Raw genomic sequence first — 18,005 nt, forward strand, 5'->3', positions numbered from 1 at the left:
AAAACCACCTGGGATTGGTCGTTTACTATCTACGAAAAGGCAATGCTGCCAAAATCCCCTTAACCAAATAGCTCAAAAAAATATGGAACAACGGTCTGTTAATTCATCTGCGTATCCAAGTCCAAACAAAGTGGTGTTAGAACCTCGGATAATTATAGTGCTGAAGAAAATTGGCTAATTTTACTCCGATGCCTCGTTTCTACCAGCGCGTTGGTACAATTCTGACACACCTTCCAATTACCTACCTTATACCAGGAGCGAAGCTGAGCCACGAGACCTCCACACCTATCCAACTGACTTTGAACAGCACACAGATGACGTCAACCCTAACCCTTGGACGATTACGCCAAGCTGTTGTCACGATGTCTGTCTCGCAGTTATCCGTCAGTTGTTGTGCGGACACAGCACTTCTGTGCAGGTGTCTGCACGAAGGTTAAGCAGAATTATTTTACCTACAAAACGTCAGAAAGTGTATGCAGCCATAATAATAACCCGTAGGTTGCTATAATGTTGGCACCGGGGCGCCTGGGAGTACAGAACCTGGGAGGCAGCGTTGCCGCTCATCGGTGTGTGAACTCACCTGTGCGATGATTTGGACCTGGTCCTTGCCATACCACTCTGGCTCGTAGATCTCCTGCAGAGACTCGCTCAACCTCCTGGACGATTCATGCATGGCTGAGGCAGACAGACCATGGTGCAATTGGCTTGAAGATTAAAATGGCAGAAAATGCATTCCCATGAAAATAAATAAAAATGAAATAAATAAATACAAGGACAAAGCTCAGCATTTAGAAAATCAAAATCGTTATTCATTTAAAAAAAAAAAAAAAAAATCTAACACATCTTTAGATTTATCTCTAGCTTCAGGCCTCGTAAACAATCTGGCCAGTCCACAAGGACGACAGAGCGTTGACATCTCATTTTTAATAAAATGGTAAAAAAAAATAAAATAAATACCAATTCATTCCACCTTCTTTCCTCAACAAGAGCAAAGCGACTGGGAGCAACACCTCAACTTTCATCTCGGTGTTCCGCAGATAGGGCGATGCATTCATGTGTGTGCCGTCCCTCGGATGGATGTTCAACCGGGCGTCCTGTCTGCCGGCATTAGTTGGCGGACGTTAAAGATCCCATGATCTCCTTACAGAAGAGTGGATGAGCTATCGCCAGTACCAGGAACAGATTACAAATTCCTGCTATAACTTACAGTGGGCACTCCATCAGCGGCACAGCCGCAGCTCTGCAAACTAGGTTACCCGCAGTCGCACACGAACGAAGAAGACCAAGACCTATTTCATTGAAGTTGCAATTTCCGTTACATTTTTGAAATTATTACCCAATTGCATTCACTACTAATATACTGAACACACAAATGAATGCAAAACGGGATGCTTGAACAAAGCATCGCAACACAAGCCTTTGCTCCTTCACCTGCATGAGCAATTGCCGTTAGAACAGCAATCATGTTACTAAACGGCGAATAACAAGCGTGAGGAGTGCGGTTTAATCAATTCGTGCACACCAGCGTACAATGTACGTAACCTTCTCGAAAACTGGATCTTCAGTCGGGGACGTGTCCTTGGTAAACGCGCATCGTTTATCGAACAAAACAAATTAGTGCCATTTGATTGTTGCCGGATGTTTATGTCTCAAATCACGTGACCAGGCAGTACCTTTCACAGCCAAGAGGTAGCCTTTCAACTCCTTCTGCAAATGGGTTCCTTCATTCTGTGGCAGAAGACAGACAAAGCAAGATACAGTAGATGAGATCTTCAATGGAGAAGCATGATTAGATGGAGATCGTGCAAAGAAAACGTTAAAGCCGCAGGGAATACAGAGAGCGAGACAAAAAGTCTCCTCGAAGCAGTTTATAAACATTTCCAAATACCTTCCCCAAACAAGTTGCAGGTTTTGCGGTACAAATGCATTTGAGACATCATTTGGAAAGAGGTAAACAAAACGAATCGAGTTTGAGACGGACTTCAGCGCCCCATCTATCCAGTGACGATCTGAAGACATGATGACAAAGTGGGAGGTATCGGCATTAGTCACGTCATGCCAAACAAGGAAGTAAATAAGAAGCAAGTAAGAAAGCAGTAAGACTTCTGGAGAGGATTAAATCACCAGGAAGTAGCCAAGGAGAAGCTGACGTTTCGGGCGTTAACCCTTCGTCGGAGCAGCTTCTCTATCTGTCCGCCGAAGCAGATTAACACTAACCTCATGCACAGCCCCTGGCTTTGAGAGAACAACCACTTAGGCAAAAGGAAGCTGAAGGGCTTTACCTGTGCGACATTCTGGGGACGACCTTAAACGATGCTGCCACTTACTCTCTCAGATGGGTGCTGAGTTATCTGAAGAGACGAGGAAAGGGGTGAGGAGTTTGCCAAGGTCGAGTCGAGTGAAACACCCTGCAACCCGTGCCTACAGAAAAGAGAATTTTTGGAACGCCGGCCGCATTTTTCCATCCGATCATGATGTGACTTTGTTAAAAATTATTCGTGGGTCGGCGCTCCTGCGTTGAAAGTTTCGTGTTAATTGCTCAAGTGGTTACGGAGAAAACGAATTTAACTTTTTTTTCAAAAACCTTTATCGCTTTGGAGTCGTTTCTGAAGACTGGATAGAAAAGTTGATCATGAAATCAGTTCAGGTGGCATCAAAATGTGAAAACTTTGGAGGGGGTGAATCTTTTTGCAGGCCACGGCACATCCGTAGTACAAAGATAGTTATTTCAAAGTATCTATTCAGTCAAGAGTATTCTAATAAATGTGGATAAATACGCTTTGGATATGTATTAGAGACTTTAGATGGATGGTCTTTTCCCCATCCACAGTGTTCTTTTCATTATATAACCTCTCAATGTTCTTCCTTCTCACTTCCTCTTGAACCGGTTCGAACCGGCTCATCACCTCGTGCCACCTTCTCATCTTCCTTCTGTTTTGAACCGGCCGACTCACATCCGGTCGACATCTTCGCCCTCCATCTCTCTCCGAACTGGTTTAAACCAGCGGATAACCACCGAGCCACAACGGGAGAGGGATTCAGATGGGAAACAGTGCACGCTCAAAAAAGCAGAACAAATCCGTGGGAGAGGTCTGTGAGGCCCATCGTGCTCGGTCAATCACATCAGGTGAGAGAACACATTGGCCGCAAAAGTATCCCCCCATGAGTTTGGGGATGAAGAAGGAAAACTGGGAGGGTTTACCACGGGACAGAGGGAAATAAAAGGTCGGCGAGCACAAACTTTAAGAGTGGTTCGGGTCGTTCGCACTTTGTCGTTAGGGAGTCGAGCCCCACTTCGTCATCATCTTAACTTGAATCAAGATCCATCTGGATCATCGTCAGCTCGCTGGGTCACTCGCTGGTGGAGGAGCGATTTCCTCCTGCTGCCATCCACTTGCCGTGCAGCATCTGCAGCCATCTCCCTGCAATTTGCGAAAATCCGCGCTGCACATGACCAGCTAGTGCAGACCGAAGAGGAAGGTGAAGGGCTGCTCAACCCTTATGTGGGCTGTCGCCGATATCCGAGGGGGTCGCGCCAGCTTCTCAGAGCCTTCACCAAGGTTGGAAAGGGTCCGACCCATTTGTCCCAACTATATCTCTCTCTCTTCTTTGTCTGATGTCTGTGGACCCATATATTAGTGTTAAGTTGACGGTATGTTTATATATGCCTGGTGTTGGCTTAATGGTTAGAGTGGTGGGCTTGGGATCCTCGGATCCTCAGTTCAAATCCCCCTCAGCTGTTGAATCAATACCAGGTGGGGTTGACTGCCTGTCATCCTTCCGAGGTCGGCAAAATGAGTGCCAGCTTACTGGTATCCTGTGTCGGAGTGGCGACCCGTCCAGGATTGTAATCACTAGCCAAGGAGACTGCTTAGGCAGCACCAACACTCTGCACAGAGTGTGGTCCCGATGGATGTATGTTTATATATCCGCTATTCCGAGGGCGTGAGTGTCATGCAAGGGTAATGGGGATTGATTGACTTGACTTGTATATATGTGTTTTGTTGATTTTAATACATGTATGAAACCAAAATTGTCACCTGACTCATGCTGCTCACATCATGACAGTGGCCTATGGCAGCTGAGATGATTCAATTTATGTAGAGATTGGTTCTTTGATAAGATCGCAGTCACAGGACTTGGTTCCACTCAGTCAAATAATATGTGTCACGTGACTGCTGGCACGATACTCGCTCGTACCGGAAGATTCACCTGTAAGGTAACAGCTCTGGATGTGAGAGCCGGTAAGAAGTTCCAGGGACGACTGGCAATCATGGTCGCTCGCCGAGCCCATCTGGAGTTATGTTGAATCTATAGTGTCTGCCCTCACACATGTCACTGTACTTATGGTTTATCAATGATGCTTAACTTTCAAATAACAGTGTAAAATAAAATTGAAATAATAAGCAAAGTAATGGAATCAGACATTGCAACCAATATCATAATTATCACAAGTAATGTCAAGATTTCCCCATCTTGAATGGCCTGATCTCAGATCATCCTCTTATATTAAATGAGGCAATTATATGTAAGTATGGATGTATGCATTTCTACAGGTTTGCCGACCGGGTCACGAGGGGCTTCTCGGACCCACTTCCCGACCTTTGACCCTGAAGTCGACGAGTCGCAGATAACTCCAGGGCACGATGCGTTGTTAAGTAACCACGGATGCTGTCTGAGATGATTGATTTCGGTGGGGTTCTCACATCCGATTACCGCATTACCTTCTCAGATAGAGAACCGTGCTCTTGACGCCCCTCTCCTAGAAATTAATGGCCGAGCTGAACTGCAACCGGGACGTCGGCTTGTCTATCACCATAGTGAAACTGCGTGACAAAACTCCCATCCACTATTTACACATGAGTGTCTAACCAATGGAGAAAGAGACAATCGGGCAGGTTGGAAACGAATGGTCATGTTTCGCAAATATGCACGTGTTTACATGCAAATGCAGTGATTTACAAAGCAAAAGCCGCGTCACAAAGAAAGAACCTTATCCTTAAACACACAAGCCTCTTAGTCATTCATCTTACCACCAATCTACCACCATATCTGGATTAGGATCCAAATTTTCACAAAAATCTAATCTGTTCATCCTTGTCATACATCGGACCTGTCCACAAGATTTCATCCAGATCCGTCCAAAACTCTTTGAGACATCTTGCAAACAAACAAACACATAAACAGACAAACAAACAAACAGACAGAAAGGGGTGAAAACATAACCTTCTTCACCTTCAATGGTGGAGGTAACAAAGCAACGAACAACAACAAATAATGAATATTTAAACAAACAATTAATTCAGAGGGGCATGACACAAGTTGAAAAGGGCTCTGGCAATCATGATATTGTTGCGAATTCGCGCCCGCCAGCGTGCGATCGACCGCGTGTAGCCAAAAGCGGCCGCCTCGCCCACCGGAACGGACAATTCAGTCGTGACCCTCTCGGAACAACGCCGGGAGCTAGTCACAGGTGGGTCTTTCGACCTCACCACAATCGTGCCAATCGGCCACCCGCGCAGGATAGGGTTGTTCGCCAAACTCGACCTACCTAATTACCTGCGCGGGTAGTTAACCGGGCGATTGTACCTCGCCGCAGGTCAGCCTAGGACACGAACCGCTTAAGCGGTCTGTTCCGTGCTACAGTGATAACCGAGCGGTGTTATCGCTGACCTCGACGGACGTGATTATTTATTGGGTGTCTAAACCCCACTGCCAATCCTTTACGTGATGCAGGATGGAGAGTCAATAAAAAGGAGACGAAGCAAAGCGGGAACAATTGAACAAACACATTTAATACACACTCAGACAAGCACAGAAGGCACGTATTCAATCACAATAATAATACAAGGCAAGTAAATGAAAGGCACGTATACACAATCACAGTAATAACAATAAAACAAAAGAGATATTCCGACTAAAGACCGACACACGACAACACTTCAACCAATACTACTTCGTCAGACAGGCGCCACCCACAGACATTCACACAAAAACCCCAAGGTAAAAGAAAGTTGCGACTTCCCTGAATGCGTCGTCCAGCGTTGCGTTCTCGACCTCGAATCCGAGCCTCCCCCCATGCGGTCTACGGCTCGCACCTCGCGCCTGCACGTGTAGCCGCTCAACGCCATGAACGGGGCTTCCGGTACTATCTCAGTGCGGATTATGGGGGAGGGGGAATTGTTGATGCTCGAGGTCGATGAGGGGAAGGGTGGATGCTCTATCCCGCTGGCGTGGCCTCGGGACCGTGGGCTGATCGCCTTGGCACCTGACAGAAGGCTCGTTCTCCTCCGAGGCAGACGGCAACAGGGCCCAGGACGATGATGCGCCGACTCGACTCTGTCCACTTCCCGGACTTGACTCGTAGACGAACTCTGACTTGACTTGACCCATAGACGAACTCTGACTTGACTCGACCCGTCTCCCGACTCTGCCCCACCGACACTGCTAGACTGACTTGAGCTCCGTTCGGTTCTCCGACCCCTTCAGACTCCACAAGCTCCGTTCCGACTCTTCCCCGTCTCACTGCTTCCAGGCTACCACGAGCTCCGTTCCGACTCTTCCCCTTTCCACCGACTTCACTCTTTCCAACCCGCCCATGTGCGTCCTTTTATACCCCGAGGGAGGGGCGAGTATGGTAATTTTCGGATCAAAATGACCTCAGGGGTGGAGCCACGCTCGCCCATTGGACGGAGGAAAAGGGGGCGTGAACCTCCCTTGATCCGATTTTCTGGGAAAAGTCGCTATTCTCCCGTAAAGGAAGGTGCCGGCGGTTAGAAGTCCGTCGCGATTCTGGGCCGATGTTGGGCGTGAAGAGGAATGTGAAGGCGGTTAGAAGTCCGCCGCGATGCTGGGTCGTTGTTTGGGCGTCGTTGGAGAATGGCGGGCGAGGCGATGTTTACGAGGTTGGGTTTGTGGGGGTGAAGGTAGTGGCGGTCTGGTGGAGTTGTTTGACGGCGTTGGGGGTGGTGGCGATTTGGTGGTGGAGTGGTGTTTGGTCCAAAATAACGACAGCAAAAGAAAAACGGCTAACTGAAGATCGCAGCCCGGATGAATCACACATATTCCCTCTATACAACAGGTTTGGGCTAACTACACATGGACTTACCGATATATCTCACCTGTGGACTCTTTATGGTGTAATGCGAATTTCCACAACCGTAAAAATATAATTACTTGACATCGTTGCACTTCGTGTACCAGGTGTCATGTCCCATCTTTACACTCAAGATTGCAGGACTGCGATTCAATCCCAAACGTTGGCACGTTTACCAGCAATCGAGTTTAGCAGCGATTGGGAATTCATCACCCCGAGAACATCTTTGAACATTGAGGATGCTGCGAATATGCGGCGACAGACGCACGCAGGTGGAGCGGAATGATGACACACACCAGCACATTGCGAGGAGTTGTCCGTGTAACGTGTAAAATGGTAGTTCAATGGTTACTTTGTTGTTACTTTCATGGAACACAATAAACATTGACAATGCATTTGTTTCCTTATTTTAACATCCGGAACACAACAAACAAGGTGACGGCACTTTCAAAATGATGACTCGAAGACGAATATTAAGGATTGGACAGCAGAGGCTGAAACGATAGAGGAAGAAGGTGTGAGCTACAGCTTGAATGAACAATTACCCCCCCCCCCTACCTGGGGCTAGTGCAAGATTGTTAGGTACCCTATAATTTTAGCCCAATCACTCAATGGTGAAGAATCACTAAAAGAATTATCGGATCTGGATTCGGATGTTCACCAAAATCGAATCAACTCTTCCTTGCTACATACCCGACCAGCCCACCAAGCTTCGTCTGAATCCATCCGTAACTTTTTGAGATATGATGTTTTTACGTCATTTTAGCCCAATCACTCAATGGTGAAGAATCACTTTAAAAATTCTCGGATCCGGATCCAGATGCGGATCTTCAGCAAAATGGAATAATCTTGTCGGTGTCACATACCCAAGCTCTCCAACAAATTCCATACAAATCCGTCCACAACGTTTTGAGATATTTTGTTCACAAACAGACAAAGACAGACCGGGGGTGAAAACGTAGCCTCCATCTACCTTCGGTGGCGGAGGTAATTACAGATATATTTTCCATGAAAAATACGAATCTGATACCGATTGTATCGTCTCATTGTTGTACAATTTTAATAATACCAGCAGGGTGTGCTAACACGTTGTGCAAGCATACGAACCGTGCTTCCCCCATAGTCTCGGGTCGCTCACCTGCATTTGATTTTTCATTTATTTATTTTCATTTACGGATGTTGTTCGACGGTTCTGTGATTTTTCCCGGTGTGCCGGCTTCGATGTCCATCGGCACACAAAATTTCAGCTTTCTACGTCAACCGGAAGGCACCGATATTTAATACAAGTGAGTGAGTGAGTGAGTGAGTGGTTAGACAGAGCTTTATATTGTTTAATAATATATGTATTCAAAGAAATGCACTTAAATAATGTGTAATGTGGATCACGTGATGTTATATTATGTGTTCCTGCAACAAAGTTGCAAATTTAGAATTTAGAATTTTCCTTTCCGTGCTTTGACTTCACCGAAAGTACAAACAAGTCTCTTCAGGTGAACGTTTTGGACAATTTCATGTTCCATTGACGAGGTTGAGAGCCATCGAGTGTTTGATGCATCGTTGAGGAACGGATGTATGTTTTGATCAACTTTAGCTCACCATTGGTTACAGAAACAGGAAGGGTGGGTGAAGACGATGCGGAGAGTAATAAATGCGTTGGGACATTATCGGTGAGATTCTTTTTGCAAACAAAGTTCAAAACATCTTGTGGTCGTACCAACTTTGGAAGTCGTCTTGCAATGGCTCACAATTCTCTCGACGTCTCCAACAAATGATTCTCACACTGAACGTGCCAACTGGCGAGCTTTTTCTCTACCAGATAACTCCGCCCCTTCGCCATTTTTAACCCGCGTTAAAACCGCCATTTCGCTTAAACCCGCGACACACCCACCGTTACCAGCAGTTTTCAGGTGGCGTTTGTGGTTCTTACTTCAACACAGGGGCTGATAGGATGGCCGAGACGTAGATGTACGCACACTCGCCTCTAAGCTGTCTAGCCTGGGTTAGAATCCCGACCCAGCTGGAAACTGTCATCCCGGTGTTTCACAGACACGGCGATTCATCAATGTGTGCGCCGTCCATCAGATGGACGTTAAATGAGTGTCCTGAAGAGTAGGCAAGTCTTTGGTATGCCTCGGCCAGGGTTCAAACAGCTGACCTACCAGAATCAGACCAGACACTCCAACCCAGTGATCTTTACGATTGGTTTAGAGGGGAGCCACTTTTGCCGATAAGACATCAGTGTGAGAGCTGCCACGCCGTCTGCAGGACTCCAGCAATCCATCATGGCTGCTATGAGACCCATTTGTGCATTATCGGTCGCACGTCAGGGGCCGCACTTTAGACCACCAGGGGCTGCCAGTGACTCCTGGGCCATGCAATGAAGAACAGGGCTCCAACCATGACACCACCGAGCTTCCCTCAACTCTCCTACCCTCTCTGTTAATCTCCTCTCCTTTCTTGTTCCTTTGCTTTACTCAACTTCATTTTTCTTAACCCCCTCTCTCCCTTCAACCGCCCCCCCTCCCACATCATTGAACAACATTGTTGATGCCAAATTTGAAAAAAAAAAAAAAAGTGTGTAAAGCAAGTGCGAGGAGGGACACTGCAGACCCTACATTCTGCTTGGTGAAGTTGAGTATCAGCTGTTCAAACTGTTCATCCTTTGTCTCATCTGCTTTCCCCAACTTCTGCAATACCTGTAAGAAAGACAAAACAACATCAGTTAATGCTGACACAAAGAAATACCATAAATTTAAATATACTTAAACAGTTAAACTCATGTGCCCGGTTTCGGCTTCCTCTGTGCACGGACATGTTTCTTTCTCCTCCGAGAGAGCGACTCTTGGAGGAGAAAGAAAACGAAGGATTTTGTCTCGGATTTGTTTTGCTTAAGTGTTGCAGATTTTTACTTGCATTGTTCGTCACTTCCAAGTCTTCTCGTGCAATTATTTTTTTTTACCTTTGCATCCATTTCACGTGTGTGGGATCCGACTGTGTAACATGTACATCTCAATTAATAGTAACTTGAAACATGTCTTCAAACCCAGGAAAATCTCATATTCTTACTGTGTCGCTATGGAAGGAACATCAGATGAACCCACCGATCTATTTCCACAATCAACCACTGGAAAATGTTTAGTTTCTCCAACTTCTGTGTCTGACAATTAATTATGACCTTTCTTGAGCAGAACATATACCAAAGCTGGGCTCCAAAGCCACCCTCGTAATCAGCATCCTCTGTCATGCTAAGACGTTCTTCGGCACACCAGAACATCTCACGGCCTACAAGGCCATTGCCCCGAACTCAGTGGAATATTGCTCTCTCCTATAGGCTGGAGCTCCTGCTTCACACCTGTCTCTTCTGGATGCTCTGACAAAATCTTTGTCATCTCCCACAAAAGTAGAAGCACCAGGAACTGCTGCTGACTCATTACAGATAGTTGGTGGACCCTGTTACCTACCATCTGTCCTCAGGTCTTGTTCTCTCTACTCCTGTATGTCTACCCCGATGCAGTATTTCCAGGTGACATTCATCATAAAAGCATCAAAATCCAGGTTCACTTTTCACGTACACTCCTTTCATATTTTCTCAGACTTGTTGAAGTGCACCACCACCTCAGGTCATCCTTTATACCTACACCAATGATCATTTACATCTTTATTAACTCCAAAACCACCAACGGGGCAACTTCAATCATAGAAAATCCTTCTCTGGCACATCTGGACTCCAATCCACCGACAAGGCCTTCATTCGCAGCTTGATGGGAGTACTGCTCTCTCCTCTGGGAAGGAGATTGTGCTCTCCTCTTTGCCTCACATCTTGCTCAGCTTGACGCTGTGTGGTCTTTTCTATACCCGTTAATCCCATCCAGATCCTTCCTCCTTCCAATTTTCCCTCTTTGGAGTACCCTTCTATATCCAGCTTGTCCACTCCATGCATGCGTGTTTTGCGTCCAGTTTTGGTCTGTTACGGTCCTGATCCGTTCAGTGCGCTAGCTCCTCCACGAGCCTCAACCATGTATACCAAAAAAAGCTTTTAAAAAAAACCTATCCTACCAACTGTCCATACATATTTACAAGTTACCTTCCCTCTCCGAATTGATCATCACCTTGTTGGGTCCTGATGCTGTCCCACTGTGACACTGGCAGGATTGTCTGCCATCTCACTTTTCCTTAAACCCAGACTTCATAAACAAAACAAAATCTAAATAGTGTAACAATATGTCGGGCGATGCATTTCCTTTTCCCAAAATAATTTCATTATCTTATAAAATATTTTGCAAAACGTTTCAGACAAGTAACCACATTGAGCCTTTGGCAATGTCTGGGTATTTACTATTTATTTCCTCCCTTGTTTATCGGGAATTTCCTCCCGTGTGAAGATCTCTTTAGTCTTTCCTACATTACAAACAAAGAGAGAGGTTTAGTTCCACAAATTTATCCAGAATCTTCCGGTTTATTCAAAAGAAACACCCTCGGAGACAGAAGTTACATGTCGAAGTAAGCTTGGATGTAGGTGAGAGGAAGAATGAGAGAAATGGAGTGGGGGGAGGACATTAGTGGTGAACAAGTTGAAAACAAGCTCAATTACAGTATGAAGTAGGCTGAAAAATGAGGAAGGGGGAAATGGCAACAACAAAGGAACAAAGAACACAAAAGTGGGTGGAATGGACTTGGAGGGTAAAAAAAAAAAAAACCACAATAACTTCGAAAGGAAAGGTTGGAAAAGGAGAGGGGGAAGAGAGCAGGAAGAGGACATGCAAGAGCTTGAGGAAGGTTAATGAGGGTAGAAAAGATCATGAATATGGATGGGGGAGGTGAACAGCCATCTTGAAAACCTGGAGGGAAGAAGGAGATTGACAGACTGGAGAAGTTGGTCCCACAGTCTTGAGAAAAGAGGAACTTGAGAACAAATTGAATGGAGGTGCGCGGTGAGTCTGGATTTTGGGAGATTCACCAGAAGTGGGTAACTGAAAGATCACATGGCACCTGCAAAAACTTGGGACGGACAGAGCAAAGAAAGGACAGAGGGTACAAGACCAGAAAGGAGGCAGTGGAAGACAGAGAGACCACCGACCGAAGGGACTGCACTTAATCGTGGGAGATTCCAATGATTTTGAAGGCACTGGTTTTCCTCACATCAGGCAGTGCAAGGTGTGAGGCAGAGGTGAAAGTCTAAAGGGAAGAGCAGTACTTCATCAAGCTGCGGATGAAGTTTTTCAAAGTTGATAAAAGTCCAGATTTGCCAAGGAAAGACACTGCACGACAGAGGATGCCGAGATGGCAGCTGGCTTTGGAGGCTAACTTGGATACGTCGTTTGCCCAAGAACAAGAGGACAGAAGCAGCAAGCCCGGGGTGGAGTGACCGTGTCAGAAAGCAAGCCGATTGGCTGAGATCAGGCTGTTGGAGGAAAGGAAGGATTTGATGTCGACTGCAATGATGGATTTCATTACTTTTTGATCATTGGAAGGTAATAGGTCTGTATTTAAGAGGATCTGTCTTTGTCCCATGTTTGTGTATTGCAGCGACGTTGGCTAACTTGGAAGGTGATCTACGGAAAAAGGAGAGGGTGAACAGAGTAGGAAGAGGACATGCAAGAGCGGTATAGAGCAGGTTTTTAGGCTACAAGGGCTGATGTCACATCCAGGCCCGTCATATAATTGGAGTCGAGGGAACCGAGGATAAGCTAACAGCTTGGGTGTTAAGCCTTCCTCGAGGGATAAAGCGAGACGTTTACTCTTCTGCACCGATGAAGGGTTAACACCCGAAATTCAACTTCTCACTTTCCACGGTCAGCATACCTCGATCAATATCTTTATTGATTTCAACAATCATTCATATACAGTCAAAGCTCGTTACTATGCCACCTCGCTTCTATGCCACTCTCGCTATTATACCACTTTTGCTCAGTCCCGACAAAATTCAATACAAAATAAATTTACTATGCCACCCCCTACTCTCGCTACCATGCCACTACTGTGTGACTGTTAAAAGTCACGAGTCGTGAAAAAGTCTGTATTGCGCAGTGCTCAATTATCACACTCACGTCCAAAGGCGAAGCGACGAACTATAGTCCAGCTGCGCACAACATAACTCAATACGTACGCGCATAATCAGACTGTGTCAAAACACGCGATTCTTCTCCCCGATGCCAGCCACAACAAGCCAATCACAACACGCCCAACAAGACACAATAAAGCGCGAGCACACACACAGACACGCAGGCACACGTACAACAGTGACATCATTTTTTTTTCAAATTCAGCCCATAATGTCAGCTCAGAAACGCAAGCGAACCGACTTTACGCTGAAGGAGAAGAAGATCATTGATGCCGCAAAGAAGGAGCCGAATCAGTCCAAGTTGGCCAGGGAGATTAGCAAGAAATGGGGCGTCGAAGTTAAGAGAACCACCGTGAAGGGCATTCTCAGCAAGAAGGATGCAATCGAGGCTGCAATCAAAGCTGGATTTCCATCAAAGCGCATGAAGTTGACGCAGGCTCACGACCCGAAGCTTGATGAGGGAGTGCTCATGTGGCTGAAGCAATCAAGAGGACAGAATGTGCCTGTCAGCGGCGATCTGATCAAGGAGAAGGCGATGAAACTGGCCGAGCTGATGCACATCCCAGACTTCATGGCGGCGACGGTTGGTTGGGCAATTTCAAGAAGCGCCACGGCATCACGTTCAAGACAGTGCAGGGCGAGAAGCTGGAGCGGTGGATTCGCAATCCCTTCTTGAGTGGCAACAACAGGTTCTCCGGCCCTTACTCGGGCAGTTCTCCGCAGACGACGTCTTCAACCTGGACGAGACTGGACTCTTCTGGCAGCTGCTTCCGAACAAGACCATGGCTTTCAGGGGGGAGAGCGGTGTACTGGAGGAAAGAAAAGCAAGCAAAGGATCACTCTTCAGTTTGGGGCAAACATGAGCGGCAGCGAGAAGTTCCCTCTTCTGGTGATTGGCAATTCCAAGAAACCCCGTGCCTTCAAGAACAAAGAGATCCCGGTCAAGTACAAGGCGAACTCGAAGGCGTGGATGACGGCGGAGCTTTTCGAGGAGATGTTGCGTGCGTGGGACGGACGACTCGGCCAGCAGGGACGCAGAGTGCTGGTCTGTCTCGATAACTTGTCTGGCCACCCTCCCGAGCTCGAGCTGAACAACATCCAACTGGTTTTCTTCCCACCCAACACGACAGCCAATTCGCAACCAATGGATAAGGGAATCAGAGAGAACCTCAAGCGCCATTACAAGAAGCTCCTGCTATGCCGCCGGCTTGAGGCCATAGACGAGGGAAAGGAGTTCAAGTTCCACGTTGCTCGACACTCTACACGTCGCCCGGCGTGCTTGGGAGCAGGTCGGCAGAGTCGACGATCAGGAACTGTTTCGCGAAGGCCAAGTTCATCGAAGAGGAGATCCAAGCTGAGCCACAGGATGCGGAGCTGCCCGACACATCTGGGAAGCTCTGCCTGCCGAGAAAAGATGCACGGAGAACGAGGAGATCGAGCTGTCTGACTTTCTCGAAACTGGCGGGTATTTCACGCTGGAGGAGATTGCGGAGGGAGATTCTGTGCAGTGAGGAGCCGGTGAAAGCGAAGATGACGAGGTAACTGTCGAGGGAGGAAATCGTTCCGTTCGAGGGAAGCCCAGCGCGCTTGTAGCACCGTCCGGAAGTTCATGCAGCAGAGAACCGGGAAGCCCGGTGTGATGCAAGCGTGCGATCGGCTGAACAACGAGATGCACGAGATCCGCCCGAAAGAAGATGCACCAGCCGACGATTCTTGAAAGCTTTGTGTGTCGTGAATTTCTCGCCATGCCATATGCTAGTGTGTGAACTCTGTTAGTGTGTGTATGTTCTCCGTTAAAACTTAGCTTATACAACAGTCGTGCCTTTTACTTGCTGGAATAAATTTTGTCTAAAGATTAACTACAGATGGGTTACTTGAGAAAATAAGGCCGTTTTTACAAAATCTCGTTACTATGCCACTCTCGCTACGATGCCACTTTTGCTCGGTCCCGACGGGTGGCATAGTAACGAGCTTTGACTGTACATAAAAATCCCCTTAACATCCGGTTATGATGTAATGGGGGGGGGGGGGGGTAGGGGTTTGAGGAGGAATATTTTGATTAATTAGGAAAAAAACAATTTTTAAGTTGAAATTAACCAATTGGCAGAAATCTGGCACATCTGAAGGAGAATGCAAAAAACTGTCACATCGTTGTTGCTGAAAGAATGTCAGAATAACAGGGGCTTCCATACACACAGATTGTCAATGCTGCAGGTTAAAAACAAGATCAGCAGCGGTGCGGACGTTCCAGACAGTTCTCGTTGTAATGGCATCAAAACAAAGGAAAAGAAAAGAAAATCTTCAAAATGGATAATTAACTATTTTTCCAACACTCGTGGCAACTCTCACTGCAAGTCGTTTCAATGATTTTTTTTGTGTTCAAGGCAAAAAGGTTTTTTTTTTTGGAATCACCGAGCTAATTTCTTTCGAATCCGCTTGCACAAGTGGCCTTGCCGTGACCTCAACACTCCGTCGCATTGTGATGAAGACAGCAGCACGCTGTCAAATCCTTTAGCTCCTCGTCGACCTAAATCAGGCTCTTGTGAGAGCATAAGCGCCAGTGTGCTGAAGATTGCTGAGTTTGTGGTTTGGTTGAAGCACGCGGAGTCCGACGACCACTCGTGTGTAACATTGGAATGGTAGAAATATGATGGCCATGGCCCAGAGTCTAGCAACACGAGAACAGCGTGCGAAGCACAATTACCTTTTTGGCAAGTTACCCCAATTGGGCGATGGGGGTGCAATCCCACATTATATCAGTGACAGTGTGACAGTTTTTTGCGTTCTCCTTCCGATGTGCCAGACTTCCGCCAATTGGTTGATTTCAAAAAATATTCTCATTTTGGATATTTCACAAAGGATGCTCCTGATATATACCTTGTGACAGGTCAGGTCAGGTGCGGGAGCATGCGCCGGAGCAGCGCGTCGCTGACTGCATGAATATCAACATCGACAAACAGTTCTCGATAAATGAAAGTGTTGATGCAACTGTAGGCCCACTGTACAATGCATTAAATCGTGGTTATTGCCAGTTTACTTAAAACACAGAAACATCAAAACAGACATAATAGTCCATTCTCGGCCTTATCAGCCTAGTGGTTTGGATGGCTCGCTTGGGATCCTTGGGTCCTGAGTTTGAGCCCCTGTCAGCCACTGAATTAACACCAGGTGTGGTTGATTCAGTGTGTTATCCTTCTGAGGTTGGTGAAATGAGTACCAGTATAGGAGCATTACATCAGTGGCATAGCCATGTCGACAACCAATAATGCAACTGGCACCCATAAGGCTGCACATGAGAGTGAGAGTGTGTCCCCTTATTAGCAAATGCAGTTAATATAGTTTTGATGGACAAGGAGGAGAAAGAGTCCTTTTCATTGGAGAGGGTTACAAGATTGCTATCTAGTATCACGTATAAAAGGACAGGGTTCAAGTTAGTTTTGGTCCTTCGGTTGGATGGAAATTACCTTTCAAAAGTTGCATTGGTCACAGCCAAAGTACGTATAACTAATACCTTACCCCATGCAGTCTTGAGAAAAATAACATGGCACTTTATTGGAAACTTGAGAGAAAAAAAATTGTGCATTGGAAGAAGAAAAGGAAGAAGAACAAGAAGTATCTTGAAGTTCCCACGCCCTGAGAGTGTGAGTGGCAAATTTGATTGGTCCAGATGGCGTACAATTTTGCCAAAGTACTGTTAAACTAAAGGTTTTTGGAAGTACAACCAAGGCCATTTGTGTTGTATAGTGTTCAAATGTATAATTCAGGTGAAATGAAACAAAAGCTTTAAAGGCAGCAGAAAAAAAGAAGAAAAAACCCCACTGAATAATAAGAAGTGTACCGCCATTGATGCAGCGCCTTTTACACCACCTTATTACCTCCGCCACTGAAGGTGAAGGAGGTGACGTTTTCACCCCTTTTATGTCTGTCTGTTTGTTTGTTTGTGTATTTGAATTCTTTAAAGTGATTCTTCATCATTGAGAGACAGGGCCAAAAATGATATATAGCACGAGATATTAAAAAGTTGGGGACGGATTCAGACGAAACTTGGTGGACATGTTGGGAGAGTGATAAGGATGAATTGAATTAACACCAAGGGGTTGACTCAGCCTGTCATCCTTCTGAGGTCGGCGAAATGAGTACCACTGTAGCAGCCAAAAGGCTGCACACGAAGGGAAGGGGTATTGATGGATTTATTAAAATCTGGTATTGGTGTGGTGTAGGCATGATGGGCCGAATGGCCTCCTCCTGTGCATAATTTCCTTGTAATCCTCGTCATCAGGCATTACATGGTGGAGGTATGTGCTCTACCGAGTGCGCTTCTTGTTTAGCACGTTACATCAGTTCTTTGCACCTGTTGTTTGTGTCCTTTGTGACGTTCCTAAAAACAGAAAGTTTCCTGTTTGAAACGATTTTCAATTTTGTTTGACTGCCAGGCAGGCAGACAGACAGAAGCAATTGCTTTACCGCACTCAGGACGTGATGCCGTACAATTTTCCATATTTAGAGCAATACTGCGAAACTGCAGGTTCGTGTTCCGATTCATGTTGTACAATGTTCAAAATATAGAATTAAATTGAAATCAAATACTTTCTCATTCATCGACTGACATCTGTGGACAGACAGAGCGAACCGATGGCTTAATCTCATTTTGTGCTACTCGCGTGGGGTAATTAATGCAGCTTGAGTTGACCTGAGAAGAGGTCATGCCACGAATAAATGAATGAATCCTTTGGAGCAAAAGACACCTTGGCATGGCATTGTCAGTGCAGTTACATACATTTTGGTGAAATCAACAGGAGGTTGAATGAGGTATGCTAACTAACGTGGGAAGCAGTGAGAAGCTGATGG

At 46.2% G+C, this 18,005-nt stretch overlaps 1 protein-coding gene across 1 annotated transcript in view; it reads right to left on the reverse strand.

Annotated features, from left to right (window-relative positions):
* Positions 1-18,005, reverse strand: part of AMPH (amphiphysin) — a 129,471-nt gene that overhangs the window by 77,316 nt on the left and 34,150 nt on the right. The window contains exons 2-4 of the mRNA XM_085890420.1: positions 9,712-9,792; positions 1,674-1,728; positions 581-675 (exon numbers count right to left, since the gene is read on the reverse strand). Of these exons, the coding sequence (XP_085746546.1) occupies positions 581-675; positions 1,674-1,728; positions 9,712-9,792 (231 nt within the window). The remainder of the gene's footprint in view (positions 1-580; positions 676-1,673; positions 1,729-9,711; positions 9,793-18,005) is intronic.

The sequence above is a fragment of the Eptatretus burgeri genome, chromosome 8, assembly GCF_056783735.1.
Source record: "Eptatretus burgeri isolate ZD-2024b chromosome 8, Ebu_testis_v1, whole genome shotgun sequence".
Classification (NCBI taxonomy): Eukaryota; Metazoa; Chordata; class Myxini; order Myxiniformes; family Myxinidae; genus Eptatretus; species Eptatretus burgeri.